The 15,838-nt window shown below is 31.7% G+C and overlaps 1 protein-coding gene across 23 annotated transcripts in view; it reads right to left on the bottom strand.

The window, feature by feature from the left end:
- Positions 1-15,838, bottom strand: part of FAM135A (family with sequence similarity 135 member A) — a 153,676-nt gene that overhangs the window by 67,370 nt on the left and 70,468 nt on the right. For 14 of the 23 annotated variants that reach the window (XM_054556975.2, XM_024247966.3, XM_024247968.3 and 11 more), the window contains 4 exons: positions 12,441-12,567; positions 11,328-11,481; positions 7,243-7,320; positions 2,394-2,443 (listed from right to left, as the gene is read on the bottom strand). In XM_054556975.2, coding sequence (XP_054412950.2) covers positions 2,394-2,443; positions 7,243-7,320; positions 11,328-11,481; positions 12,441-12,567 — 409 coding nt within the window. 23 annotated transcript variants of the gene reach the window in all.

Raw genomic sequence — 15,838 nt, 5'->3', positions numbered from 1 at the left:
TTATAGGTTGTTGATGTTAAAGTTTATGACATCCATTTACATATTGAATTTAAATATGTATACCTAAAAAATTTATTAGCAATACATGGATACATATGTGTTATTTTTAAACATTTAATATAGACGCATATAAAGAAAATTCCCCTTTACAAACCTTATTCTCCATGACACTTTTTTTCTGTATTACTGTTAAAAGCTTGGAATATATATATCCTTTCAAATATTTCATATGTAATCACATAAACACAATAAAATACACAAACAGCTTTTTAGTTTTAACATACTATATGAAATCATAATATTCATATTTTTATTTTTTTCAATTAATATGTCTTGAAGAGTTTTCAGCATGCAAACAGTATCTAGCATCATGGATTAATAAATATTTTCTGAATTAAATAATTCATGACAATTTCATAGAGATCCACCTAATGCTTTTAAATGGCTACATCGGAATTGATAATAATTAATAATGTAATTCCTTATATTTGTGCACATTTATGAGTATTTTTGTGGAACAGATTATCAAATAAAAACTGCTGAGCAGATTGATAATTGTGCAATATATGAGTTTTAAAAATACATCGATGCACTAATGTTAAAAAATACTGTGCCGATTTACACCATCACCAACAGGGTATGCAGATACTAGTTTCACTACACTCTTACAAAAAATGAAGATCAGTAGTCACTTTCATTCTTGCAAATTTCATAGGCAAAAAAATAACCTATTAGAATCTGCATTCCCCTGGTTTCCAGTAAGAATGAGTATCATTTCAGGAGCTAAATTATTCTGCTAAGAATTTGTTATTTGTATACTGCCTCATTGTATGTTGTTTTAAAATTGATACATGAGAGCATGTTATATATAGTGAGCACTGACCATTAGCCTGTTTTAAATATTGCAAATATTCTCTTCCAGTCTATCCTTTGCTTTCAAATTTATAGTATATTTTGTTACAAAGAAATTTCAAATCATCAATGTCATATTTTGTCCCTCAGGTTTTTATTGGTCTTCAAAAAACTTATCTTTTTAAAAATTGTCTGAGGGAGTTATTTCATATCCCAAGATCAGATTGTTTATATTTACATATATATGTAATTTTTTCTTCCTAATTTCTTTGGACACTTAAGTCTTCAGTCCACTTAGAACTGCTGCTATAGCATGGCATGACGTTAACTTTACCACAATATTTATAGACCCTGATGTTACTGATATTTTATCATATACTTAGTTATTAAACATAATAGTGACTATTTTAGGGCTGTTTAATTCCACTGACTTGTCTTTTTATTCTTTTAGCGAAATCCTACCTTATTTCCTTTCATTTTTATTATTTTACATATATTTTAGTATCCAGTTGAGCAAGTCTTTCTACATTTGTATTATTTAAAAATTACATTATTTTTTAAAAAGTTTTTCTTAGTCATCTTTACATTTCTTGAAATGATTTTAAAAACAAGCTTAAATTTCCAGTGGGATTTTGGTTTGGACTCATTAAAATGATTGACTGGAGTAAAATTGGTATCGTTTAGTGATTATCTACAGGAGTATCATATGTATATTTATTCAAATTTTCTTTAATAGCTCAGTGAAACACTGCAGATGATTTCATATTAACTGCACACATCTTAAGATTATTTTTAAATGTTTAATGTTCTTTTGAGCAATTATCATAAGAACACTAGTGACTTTTTAAAAGAAAATATCTTACTTGAACTGCAGAGAAAACCTCTAGGACAGTATACAAAACTGATGTATCCTGCATATGTATAATTTTCTACGGAGAATACCTTTTTGAATAGGTCTAGTCCTCATTCAAATTTATATCCAAAAGTATATCCAAACCAAATACATATTTTTGTTTGATTCACACCTCTGATTTCTTCCATTAATGTAGCTGACCAAGAGTGAATGCATAGTGAAACATGCATTTAAATAGTTAAAGCATTTAGTTTCTCAGAAAAAGAAAGGCAAATATATTCAATTTAATTGCAAGAGTGAACTGAAAAAATGATCTGAGAAGCAAATTGATCTGCTGAAATAAAACAAATTTTCATTTTTAAACAGTATCATTCTACAAGTTTAAGTGATGTTTTAAAAATGTGTCCAGAAATTGAGTGAACAGAAGAAAATGTACAGTTTGATCAGTTAATTATCTTTGCTATTTCATTTATATGAAGAATAATATACTTTTTAAAAGGTAAGTTAACTTCATGCTGAAGCCAGATGAATTTTGACCAACTAAATTGTGGTTCTACCATGATCAACCATTTTATCTTTGCATTTTAGGAACTATAAATACTTTAAGTTTTCATAGACAAAATATTTAGAATAGGAAACAGAAACCACTCAAATAACTTGATGATGTGAATTTAAAAAATCCAAGTACCTTAACTTCTTCACATAGTTCAGTAAGTCGAGCTTCTACATCCATTTCCTCTGGAAGGAGTAAAGAGTAGAGGAAATATTCCAATGTTAGATATTTAATTTATAAAAATAAAATTCCCATAAAAAACTGAAAATTACGAATGATCTGGATTGTATTCAATGAATTAAATTTCAAGGTAACGTGTTTTCATAAACATTAATTACATAGGTAATGTGATTATTAAATTCTACATTCTGATAAATATCATTTTTTAGTTTTCACAAGAGTTAACACTGTCAAGGAAATATTAACTATATACATAAAGTAACTTGCACAACTGTGTCACAGAAAAGACCAACTATATAATTAGATTTTACTGTATTTCATATTTTATAATTTCCAGTACAGTTTAGTATTTTGTGTTATATATACATATGCCTTGCTTTCTTGTGTTTTACAAAAGCTATTCCTAAAATGCTCAAGTAAAATTAATTTTTATAACTGAAACATTTAAAACATACCTGGGGTGTAGGCTATTTAATAAAAATAAATGTCGAGATCCTTTAATAGAGAGTTAGTTCCTAATACATTTATTTTTCTATAAAATATTCCTAAACTGAGGCAGATATTTGCATACAATTCTGATTTACTTAATGTATGCTATAATCATCTATAAAGAGGTGCACAAATTTACAATTAAAATGGTAATATTTACCAGGAAAAACAGAAACTAACAAAATATAAAGATTTATAAATTATTTATTTTTGGCAAGGAGGAATTACACTAAGGTCTGAAATATCTTTACATACACTTAATTTTTAAGTAGAAATCAAACAGGTCTTTTAAAAGAACTGTAACAGCATAGTTATAATCACACAAAATTCCCATAATCTTGTTGTGAAAGAGTTTAATTGATCTCTCTCACACAAAGGCAAGAACACATTCTATAACATCCCTGAATTCACTCATCAGCTGACTAATTTGTAAGACAGACTGAATGTTTACTACATGATAAAAATGATAAACATTTAAATTTGTTTAAAAAAGCAATCACAATTATGTGGTAAAAACACAACCATGGTATAATTGTTAGAGTGGGCAGACGGCCAGATATGAGCAGGCAAAGGAGCCTCTGGGCAAAGAAGTCCTGGAGATGCTTCCCACTGACAGCAAAAAGGACAACGGCTATATTGGCTATACCTGGCCTTGTGGTTGGGCTCCTGCGACCCTGAAGCATGTGCACTCCTCCAATAACTCACCCTAGAGTGGTCTTTTGCTCATTATAATAGTAAAAAACACACCCCTAGGTGGAGATTTTAAATGCTAACGAGACAAGCAACATGTGTACTAGCATGTACAACTACAGAGCACATATGCCCAAGGGGATCGCCTAAAACATGATTGCAAGTGACACCTCCTCATGCCCTTTCATGAATAATCATGTATTCTTCATAGAGTCCCCCAGCACTGGCTGCTGCTGGCTCACTCTCTCCAGAAGCTTGCTCTACTTTATCTTTCAGAGTATACTACTGTCTCTTTAAATAAATTCTGCTATTTAACCCTTGCTGCGTGTCTCTTGGCTGAATTCTTCCTTCAACAAGAATCAAGGATGCTGTACCCCTCCCGGTAACATAAACAACAAATACTCTGTTGTTAACTAAAAATCAATGGAAAACATATATTTCATAACACAAAATATACAAGTAAAATTGTATTTAGATATTGATATATACCAAAAAATAGATCACTAATTTGGCCAACTTGTTGGTAACTAAAGAAATTTGCAATGATTTCACAAATCATTTCACTGTCAGATAAACCAGTGGCTTCTAATATTGGGTTTTCCAAAACTAAAAAACCAGCAACAGACTCTGCATTAAAACCACCACTCCCATAGGCCAACATCTGTTTTCACATTACTCATGATCTTTTCCTGTGACAGAAAAAAAATCAGTAAAATTAGTCTTAGAAATTACATATTCTACCTCTGATTTTTAAAAATTTGAAAATAAGGTTTTGAGAGTTGTGACACATTTTTCTAATGTTTACATAGAAGAACTTAACTGCATAAATGGGTATGTTTGCATTATAGCTACTGAGAGCTACTTCAATGCAAACAATATGTTAAACAATGTTTAAAAGCATAATTTAACTTTAAAATCTTAGTACTGAAAATAATTTCAAAATCACTTAGATTTTTAAGGGAGTTTAAAATCCTATTTTAATTATTTTTTCTTTTTAAAGTGACATATATAACAGACCCTTGAGCAACATAGGTTTGATCTACGCAGATGCACTTATACACAAGTATTTTTCAATAAATATTTTGGAAAGAATATGAAACTTGCAAACTATGTAGCCTAGAAATATTGAAAAAATTAAGAAAGATGAATATGTCATGATTGCATAAAAACGTGTAGATACTAGTCTTTTTATGTATTAATCAACTTTTATGTTATCTGTAAGGCTTTCAGTGAATAGCAGGCCATTAGTTGGTAAGTACTGGAGGAGTCAAAAGTTACAGGTATATTTTTAACTGTACAGGGGTCAGTGTCCCAGTTCCGGTGTTATTCAAGGGTATACTGTACATCCATTTATACAATTTTATAGAAATGTATAAATGGGATGATTATCATATATTTTCTGGGGGGGGGGGCTTGGCTCCTATTACTAATCCAAGGTTACAGTCTGGAGCATATCCTTCCATATTTTTCAAATATAATATACATATACACATATGAGTTTTGGAGTCACTCTTTTACAAAAATAGGATTGTATTTTGCACATTTTTTTGCATCTTGCTTTTTTTCTCTCAGCATTACCCCACAGTATTCTGGTACCTAGCACTAAAGCATTTTTTAAGATGACTATACAGTATTCCTTGATGTGGGTGCATCATGATATATTCTGTATTCCACTCTTTGCCCAAATAATGGGCATTGATCTTTGTTTATACTGTTTTGCCACTAAGAACAATAATGCAATAAACATGCTTGTACCTGTATCTTTACATACTACCTAGTATGTTATTTCTATGATACAGGTGAACAGAAGTGGGGATGCTAGGTCAAAGGGTACATGTATCTAACATTTATTTTCTAAATCTATCCATTCATTCAACAAATATTTATAACAGCTCAGACAACGGCAATACAATGTTAGGTTTAAGGATAAAAGATATCTCAACAAAAGTGTTAACTAACTTCATTATGTTTTAGTTTTGAAAATTAAGTATTTTTCTACTCAACCAAGATGGGGCTCATTTTTTAAAAATAGATCTTATTACATTAAACTGCATTCTGTAAAATTATTTAGACTGCTCACATGTAAACTGATAGGCTGGCAATAAAATAGTCTAAATTAGAAGTATATTTTAATTGCTAAAAAATGCTAAAATGTCATAAATGGCCACAGTTTCATACTATGAATTCTTTAATTTTACAGTAACTTTATATGAGAATATAATACTATGTTCCAGAAAGAATGACAATAAATTTTCAACTCTTCTTTTTCCTTCCTGACAAGAAAATTAGTTTCTCTTAACAGTCTTAGTGAAAATTAACACAACTCAAATATTTCTGAGTTAGTTTTCACCTGAGAAATGTTGAGATAGATTTTGGCTTTTTAACTTCCTTCATTTCATACCTCTGAAAATTGGGAAATAAATACTTACTTTATTTCACTTTTTGATTCCTACAGCTTTTCACAATTTTTAAAAAAATTGTGATGGTTTACTGAATGCAAAGTGAAAACTTTTAATATACTCATAGATAATAAATTATTGCTATTCAAGAAAAGTCTAACATATATATGAAAATGTATAATAAAATAATGAAATCAGAACATTTCCTTTACCATGTATAACATATCCAGAGAGTGTGATTTGATGTTATTTTGCTTTTTAAATGTAGAATAACAAAAAATAGATGCAAATTGACTAAAACAAACAAACAAACAACACAACCCAGATCCTGATTGGATATTTCTCTACTTCTTTTTTAAAAGCTTTTTTTTTTTTTTTTTTTTGAGATGGGAGTCTGACTCTGTTGCCCAGGCTGGAATGCAGTGGCATGATCTTGGCTCACTGCAACCTTCGCCTTCTGGGTTCAAGCAATTCTTCTGCCTCAGCCTCCCATCTCTTCTCTATTTCTGCAGTGCAGAAAACTAGGTTTAGTTTTTTTTGAGGCGCAGTTTAGCTTTTGTTGCCTAGGCTGGAGTGTAATGGCGCGATCTCGGCTCACTGCAATCTCCACTGTCCGAGTTTAAGCAATTCTCCTGCCTCAGCCTCCGAGTAGCTGGGATTACGGACATGCGCCACCACACCCAGCTAATTTTGTATTTTTAGTAGAGATGGGGGGGGTTTCATTATGTTAGTCAGGCTGGTCTCCAACTTCTGACCTCAGGTGATCTGCCCACCTTGGCCTCCCAAAGTGCGGGTATTACAGGTGTGAGTCACCGCACCCGGCCTGGTTTAGTTTTAAAATTACATTTCATTATCACTAGGCCTAGCCAAAGATAAAATAACTGAGCAAATTTAAGGCAATGTCACTAAACCAACAAATTGTAGTAATAATCATGGTTTTGAAAAAGTGCTCTTCATAGAAACTTTAAAAAACATATGAAAAAAGCCAGAGAGTTTTGCAACTACCATTTCCAGATTTAAGTAAAAACTTCAATATTACAAATTAATTAGGAAATTAACCGAAATTTATCTACAAACCAAATTGATTTTAAAGGTAAGTTCTTCAGAATGGTGGAAACATACTATATTATTAAATATATATTTATGAAATCTGAGGCTAATTTAAAGCAAAATTTCATACTAATTAATTAAAAGGGATCATTTACTTAAGCTATTTGTAAACGTACCTAGATGGTTGTCTTTCTGTGTTCGTAGCTGTTTTCTTCTGAGAAGACGCTCATATAGGAGCTGCATGTTGGCCTTGGCTAGTCATAAGGATTGCACACAGCACTAGTTACTATACTCCTTTCACAACAAAACTTACTAGAATTTTCCAACTTGTTAATAATAGACTTAGTGTTGATCTGATAGTGCAGTTAGTTAATTAGCTTATAAAAATTACAAATGATGTACATTCAAGTATATATTTCTTTGGTTTTTTAATTTAAATGTATGTGCCACTCAACATTTCACAATCCAGTATGTTTTAATTAATTAGACTCAGAATTTTAGGTTGGCAGGGATCTCAGCGTTAACTCCCTGCTGTTACAAGTGTAGATATTGGGGTTCAGATAGGCTATGTGACTTGCCCAAACCTAATTCCAGAACTCCTGACTCTCATGTTCAGTAAGAGCTCCTTGCACCAAATCAATATTTAATTATATGTCATCAGAAAATGTACATCATTCATCTAGGAGAAAAGAGAAAGGCAAAAAAGCAGAAAGGAACTCAAGGCGTTATTTTAAAAGAGGGAACATATTTTAGAAAAGTTTTCAAAGCATAGTCAAGTTTAAGAAGTTTAAATATATGCTTATTTGAAAACTCAATGAAAGTGGTAAGTAATAGAAGGAAATATTCTTTAATCAAGAACTACTCTGTATCCACTTATTAAAACTGGTGAATATAGTGGTGTTTGGTCAATAGTACATTATAGAAATATATTAGTGTTCACAATTTTATTTTGCTAGAATAAAAATAAAAGACATTGATAGTTTAGAATATGTAACAAATACTTTTTTTTATAGTTAATAGTATTTTTAGATGTTTTCTTACAAGATGCATTCAAGAATAAACTAAAATTCACAATAAAGAGAAAGGAAAATAAAAACCGTAAAGTTTAAAAACACCACAATATATTAGCAATATTTATTGAAGATGAATCTTGATTTTAAAAATCCCTAGGAAACTGTTAAGCTTTATGTTGATGCCTATACTTTTTCAAGTAACAATGAAAACTGTATTGTGCTATTTCATTCATTCATTCGAGAAATATATTTTAAGTAAATCTATGTGTAAGGTACTAGTAATTTTATTTCTATCATATACTTATTTAAAACTGAAGTCTGGGTTTGCTTTAGAATTTTATTTTCTGATAAAATATTTTAAGCAAATAATTTGGAATAAAGTTGACATTCATCTTGTAATTAACTTCTGAAATTAAATATAAGGGCACTTTTATTACGATACTTTCTATATTACATCTATAAGCCCAAAGTAATATACACGACATAAAAGCCATCCTCACCAGAGAAAAAGTTGAAAATCTTATGAATACATGATCATGCTGAAGCCAGACTGATAAATTAATAATAATTGCTAACACTGTCTAACCCCAACACCCAGGCTGTGGACTGGTACTTGTCTGTGGCCTGTTAGGAACCGGGCTGCACAGCAGGAGGTGAGTGGCAGGCGAGCAAGCACTGCTTCCTGAGCTCTGCCTCCTGTGGGATCAGCAGCGGCATTAGATTCTCATAGGAGCGTGAACGCTATTGCGAACTGTGCATGTGAGGGATCTAGGTTGCATGCTCCTTACGAGAATCTAATGCCTCATGATCTGAGGTGGAATAGTTTCATCCCGAAACAATCCCTTCCCCCAATCCGTGGAAAAATTGTCTTCCAAGAAACTGGTCCCTGGTGCCAAAAAGGTTGGGGACTGCTGGTCTAAGCTATTTGAAATAAATATTTGCCTTTAAAAGGAGAAATGTTTTTATTTAATTACTAATTATAAATTTTACCAATAAACATACTTCCTTTTAGAGAGGATTTTTTTCTAAGTTAAAATGTGGTTCATATGTTTTTCTTTGTAAATATTACATGTTAAATCTACTTTAATATTATATGCAGATGGACATCTTCCTTATACAGGTATTTATAAGCCCATCTCATATATTAAAACCCCAAGAAGCCCCATTTTGCTGGGTGAATTTCTCCTTCCCATCCCAATGCTGAGCTGATTTCTTAATACCGTTGCTGTGAGAGGAGAGGGAACAGGAGAAGTCAAAGTTCTTTAAAGGCAGGGACCTATTCTTTCCTCAGCATCTAGCATAGTAACTGACACAGGAGGTGCTCATTAAAAGCCCAAGGGAAGTACACTGTTAAGAAGTATTGTTCCTAGAGATCCTTTACACCCTTTTTCTTTTGGATAATCTCACCTTTGCTTCCTGACACATGTACCACATCTGATTCCCTTCAATCTCCTTACCATGTGAATGGAAACCACTTTGTGTTTGTAGGTTCAAAGTAAGTAAGTGACAGAAATGGTTCCAAATGTACACTCTTTACATAAGATAATGCCTCCTTGAATCTACTGCAGTATTCCACATCAAAGCTATTAACACGTTTTTGGTTTTTTTTGTAGAAATAACATTATACATGGATTTTAAGCTTTACATCACTACTTTTCATCACACTATTTTTCAGGCACATGATATTGTCCTTCATTAATATGGTAGTATAATAGTTTTGTGGTCTGGTCATTAAATCTAACTAAAATTTGTTTTTGATTTCCAAACCACCAATAAAGATACTTGAAACATAACTTTCCATTAATTGAGGATAAGTGATAGCCTAAATTAGCTCTATTCTGTAAATGATTCATTTTCAAAAGAGAAGATTTGAGGTAGTAGCCTTCTATAGAATTTTCCTAAGGGAAACAGGAATTCTAAGAACATAAAGTAGCAAGGAAAATAGAGACTGTTTCAGAGAATAATGATCAGAAGATTGTCTTTTCCACACTACCATTTTTGTTTTGAGAATGAATACATGGTCAAAAAAGAATAAACACATTTTCCTATTGCTTGTGTATCTATGAAACCATTAGGATTACTGAATCAAGAATTCTAAACAGTCAGTTTAGTGGTATCTATGTCTAGTCAAGAAAGTGTGAGTTCAACTGACTGAACAGTGGACTTAATTAATTAATTAAATGCACTTGAGTAGTTGCTGATAGTGGCACAATAGCCAGCATTTTCTCACAGCTAAATTTAAGTGGGGTAGAAATTCTTACACTTTCTTGCAATTCCTCTGTAATCCGATACAATTTTTTAAGTAGTCTGATTAGTCTCAAACCCAAGAACTATGTTCAGGAACAGTGACTACTTTAGGGAGTGGACTAATATTGTTAAAAGACTGAAATCCTTGAGGAACAAAGGAATAAAGTAAGAATACTGATTCAATAAATTTTAAAAGGCAATTTATGATTTATTAAAAAACATAATTATAAAACAATATATTCTAAAGAAATTAAAATATATTTTTATAAGCTATTAGCCAATATTTGAAAATAAAAGCTAATAAAACTGACATAAAAAGTCTGAATAAGAACTTATTTTGCCAATCCCAATAATTTATCTTCTGTGAAATAATGTATGTAAAAGCATTTTGCAAGCTACAAATGGCAAACGAAATCAAGGCAATATGATTTTTTATTATGCACTACAAATACATACAGGTATTACTTCTGAATGAAACCTGAAGTTTGATTTTTTAAAACAATTTCAATGATTTTTAAAATATTAAAATACTAAGTAATGTTATTATTCTCTAAAACAACATAAAAGGAATTTGAGATCTGAGATAACTATTATAAAATCAAATGTAAATAAAAATGCCCTAAGTACCTACAATCTGATTAGACTGTAAAATATTTGGAAGTGTGGCTTTAATTTACCTTCCTATGATTCTGCAGATAATTACATTTGCTTTCTAGCATGTTTTTGGGTTATACTTTAAGAGGAACAGTATACTGACATGTTTTTTTAAAAGACTCATTTCACATTTAGCACCAAGAAGTTATTTTTTAGTGTTCTGAAAAACACTTTTAAATAGCAAAAAGTGATTATCAAGGTAGAAAAAGATGGAATTGAGAGAGAAGTGAAGCACACAAACACTGCAGTTTTAGTATAGAAAAACTATGGCAAAGCTGATAGCTAGCAATATAAGACTGAAGAGAATGATTTGAACTGTAGGATAGGTCTTGCTACTTTTAACATACCCAGTTCTAGTTTCTGACAAGAAGGAATCTCTTCTGTTACTGTAATGAAGTAGCTGTGCAATCCCTTGAAGGCTAGCAGCAAAGTGGCACAAAGTGTATAATGAAAACGATAGGCATGATGTAGGAAGGAGTCTGCAATGATGAAGCTACAACCCTAAACAAAAAACAGATGTAGGATACAGAGTGTCAGTAATACAAAATGTTACATTTGAAACTTGGAAAAATAAAGAAGAAATACTTAACCATCTGTCAATTAAATTTATTCTAATACATATAAAAAAAGTGGTAATATTTGAGAGTTGTTTATACAATAAATTTAAACATGAAATGTTTCTGTTACAGTGGGTTTTTATAACTACAAGTAGATTAAATTATTATTTTTGATAGCATGGTATTTATATAACATTTAGACTGAAGGACAGACATTCAGCTCTTATAGTATGTCCCCTTTTCTTTTATAATAATAGCTGTACTTGCACCACTCTTTTTTTTTTTAATTTCTTTTTTTTAGATATAGGGTCTGTTTGTCACCTAGGCTGGAGTGAAGTGACACGATTGCAGCTCAGTGCAGCCTCAACCTTCTGTGCTCAAGCGATTCACCTGCCTCAGGCTCCCTAGCAGTTGGGACTACAGACACGTGCCACCATTATTTTTTGTAGAGGTGGGGTCTTGCTATGTTGCTCAGGCTGGTATCAAACTCTTGGCCTCAAGCAATCCTCCAGGCTAAGCCTCCCAAAGTGTTAGGATTACAGGCGTGAGCTACCACGCCTGGCCTGCGCTACCCTACGCTGGGTCTCAGCTCTGGCAATTGTTCTTTAAAGGCTCCTTTGGAATGATTCTACCAGTTGTTGGACCAAGGGGTGACAGTAACAAGTTAAAGGGCACAGGCTGTCAAAGATGTCTATCCACTAAATCTGGTAACATTTTGAAGTATCATGTTAGTTTTCATAATAGACAATTAGAACCAAACAATTTTTAAGATCATATTTAATTAGATCTATAAGTTGCTGAGCTGAAATAATTTAAAAAAGAAATACAACATTCACAGACAAAATAGTTAAAAACACTTCTTTTAAAATAAGGAAAAGATTTATAAACATATTCAGTTCTTACATCTGGTGATAACTGTTTTGTGTAGTTAATACCAAAGACCACACTTTCAAGAGTAGGAATCACGGAATCTTTGTTTTGTGCTGGTGCATTTCTATTTAACCAAGTTGTCTTCACAGGGCGAGGAAAGCTGGAGGAAGAAGTATTATATTATTACTGTCATAAGAGTCTATTTGAATGTAAGTTAAATATTTACAAAGGAAAATCTTATAGAAATAGAACAGCAAGGGTTTTGCAAGTTTATAAGTTCAAAAGTACTCCTAAAGTAATTTTAAAAAATAATTTGAATAATCATGAAAAAATAAAATGAATATTAAAAAATTAGGGCTAGATGTTCGACATTGCTTGCTATAATTAGACTTCTGGAAGTCTCAAAGAACATCAAAGATAAAACATGGTGAGATTTAGAGCAGCTAAACAACAAATGAAAGCCAAGCTTGAATTTGGAAATCCTGATGTCAGAACTGGTTACCAAATTTACAACATTAACACTTAATCAAATATGAATGCCATTCCCAGAAATAAAGAGCTCCCATGTAAATGTAGAAAAACGAAAATTACTAAATCTACCTGATGCCTCTATTTCTCAAGAATAAGTTTCTTTCCCTTAATTCTCTTTCCTAAAAGGCTATAAGCTCTATTAAAATAATTTTTTATTATTCAAGTCCCTAGCAGCTAGAACTACAGTCATGTGCCACCATGCTTGGCTAATTTTCATTTTTTGTAGAGGTGAGGTCTTGCTATGTTGCTCAGGCTGGTCTCAAACTCCTGGCCTCAAGCAATCCTCCAGCCTCCAGCTTCAAGGCACCATCAATTACATACTATATGAATTACTTCTGTTAGTATTAACATTTATATTCCATAGAGGAAGAAGCATATTTCTGTTAGACTGTTGAAAAATCATACACAATTATATTTGAGATAAAGTAGGCCAAAGCATCTGAACTGTTTGATAGTTTGGCAAAAGGGAAAAGACAGAAAAGAAAAATAATGTTGCCATAAGCAGAGTGCAGGTTTTGTTTGCAAAATCCATTTGCTTTGCAAAAGTAAAATGTCTATATCCCAGCAAAGAAGGGAGTCTCAAATAAGTGGTAAATTCCACTTGTTACAATGTGTTTTTCAGAATTGTCATAAAAGTTGTACTTAAAAAATTCAAATATAAGAAACAGTTCAAATAAAAAAGAAGCAAAAAAAGAAATCCTAAGCCACTTACTTTAAGTAACTGATATAACGTCTGTAGATTGGGTTGACCATAAAAATTGTTTTAAATAAAAATGAAAATTTAAAAGATACTGTTATAAATTAAAAAATTTTCAATGATTGGAGGATAAAAAACCCACCAATAATAAAACTTCAGGAAAAACCTGTTGAAGAATATAGAGTAGGAAATGTTACCCTTAGACATGACCCCTTTATCAGCACACCACCAGCAAAAAGCTTCGCCTTCCCCTTTCCTTGCTTTCCTTTTCCGACCTTTCATTTATAGGTAGAGAAAGGCTGGTAAAGATGCTGCTGCTTTTACAGCGAAGTTCTAGCAGCAAGAGAGTGTTAGATATAAAGGCCCATGGCAGCTAGGTAAAGAACAGCAACCTCAGCTGTTACAGGCATATTGTGTTCTTTTCTAGTCACTAACCAGAGTCAACAGTTAATCCTCTTGGCTTCTGATTCTGAGCCAAAAATTTCTTCTTCCAGTAAATGGTCTCTAGGAGATGAGCTGCCCCTTTCTCCTATTAGTCTGTGGCAAAAAATTGCTGCATTGCAAGAGGAAGCACATATTTAACTCACTATGAGGGTGATGTGAATATCTACTCTGTTTAATTAGGGCCTTAAAAAGCAACATTAATAACCTGAGCTAACCTCCTATGAATTGTTCGTGCATTTTTCAGGAGAGAAACACAGCTAGTTTTATGAAGATAATCTTGGTAAGTCGTAAAAAGAAATAGTTAAAACAGTTTAATTAGGGGTTCTTCTTAAAACTACAAAAAGAGATTTAGAAAACTAGAGTAATACATTTTATAAACAGATAAACATTTAGCATTAAAACCAAACACAAAATCATATAAAAGCAATACTGTATATTATTTAAAAGTTATATTTCAAAAAACACACTTTGTTAGAAAAGTTTCATTCACACATTCTATTTCAGAAAATCTTCCAAAAAAATTTTAAGTTTATAATAAAATTATGTATGTAATAAAAAAACACCTTTCTGTTTATAAAAGCTATAATAACTTAGCACAACCTCTCAAAGGCCTAGGAGGTAAGAAAAAGACAGCAAAACTACCAGTTACAGATCTTTCTATAGAATAAAGAAGGCAAAACAAGTCATCAGGAGAAATATATGTCTTCCTGGCCTGGTGCTCTAAAAGGAACTAGGTCAAGGTGATCTACATGTAAGAGATGAGAGAGCAACAGAATGAAAGACGTTTTCAATTAGTTTTTAAAACAATGTAAAGATATGCCATAGGAGGTTATTACCTGTGGTCAATATGTTAAATTGTGTTGGGCTTCCATAAATTCTGAGGGTAATTTTGCAAAATGATTTACTTAGTTTTCTGATAAATCAGTTTACCATCATATCCCTTAAGCATCATCCCTAATATCATTTGTCAGAATCAGATGTACATCAGAAATTGTAGATAGTTTAGAAATCAAATAAAATTGGAGACTTTCATATAATTTACTGATTTGAAGCATCCATCTGCTGCCCATACTACAAGGATGATGTTGTAAAAACTGAAGACCTTGCACTGTATTTTTACTTTAATGAAAGAAATCTGTCTACCCATAGAAGTAAACAGAAAAAAATAATTATCTCAATGCATTTATTATGATCCAGAATATTATATACCTTTGAACTAATGGTACATGATATAGTTTTAAAAGGCTGAGTAAAAATTCATAAAATTGGTAATGACTTGGAAAGCAAGTATCACTGTATGACGTACAGTTAAGAAGATAAAATTAGCCTATCTGGATAAAAGGCAAAGAAAAAAAAAGAAAAAATTCACATACTTTTCCAGAGTAATTATAGTATAACATTGCACAAAACATAGGTACAGAATAAACAATGTTGCGTGGTTATTTCCAGATTGTATTTTTTCTTTGTTAACTTATTTGGGATTGACAAAGATGGCTTCATATTTCTGTAATAAAAAAGTTATCAAGCCAATGTTCCCATACTCTTGAATTTTATTATAAATTTTAAAAGCCCTTATTATTTCAGTTATCTTTAGCAAAGTACACATTTTCACCATAAAAATAAAAAAATGCTACATTAATAAGGCTCTCATGTTGAATTGTAGTCCTCAATGTTGGAATGGGGCCTGGTGGGAGGTGATTAGATCAGGGGGACAGATTTCTCATGAATGGTTTAGTACTATTCCTCTTGGTACTGTCCT

The sequence above is a fragment of the Pongo abelii genome, chromosome 5 (assembly GCF_028885655.2).
Source record: "Pongo abelii isolate AG06213 chromosome 5, NHGRI_mPonAbe1-v2.0_pri, whole genome shotgun sequence".
Classification (NCBI taxonomy): Eukaryota; Metazoa; Chordata; class Mammalia; order Primates; family Hominidae; genus Pongo; species Pongo abelii.
The sequence above is the reverse complement of the archived record's forward strand: the minus strand, read 5'-3'. Positions and strand labels throughout refer to the sequence as shown.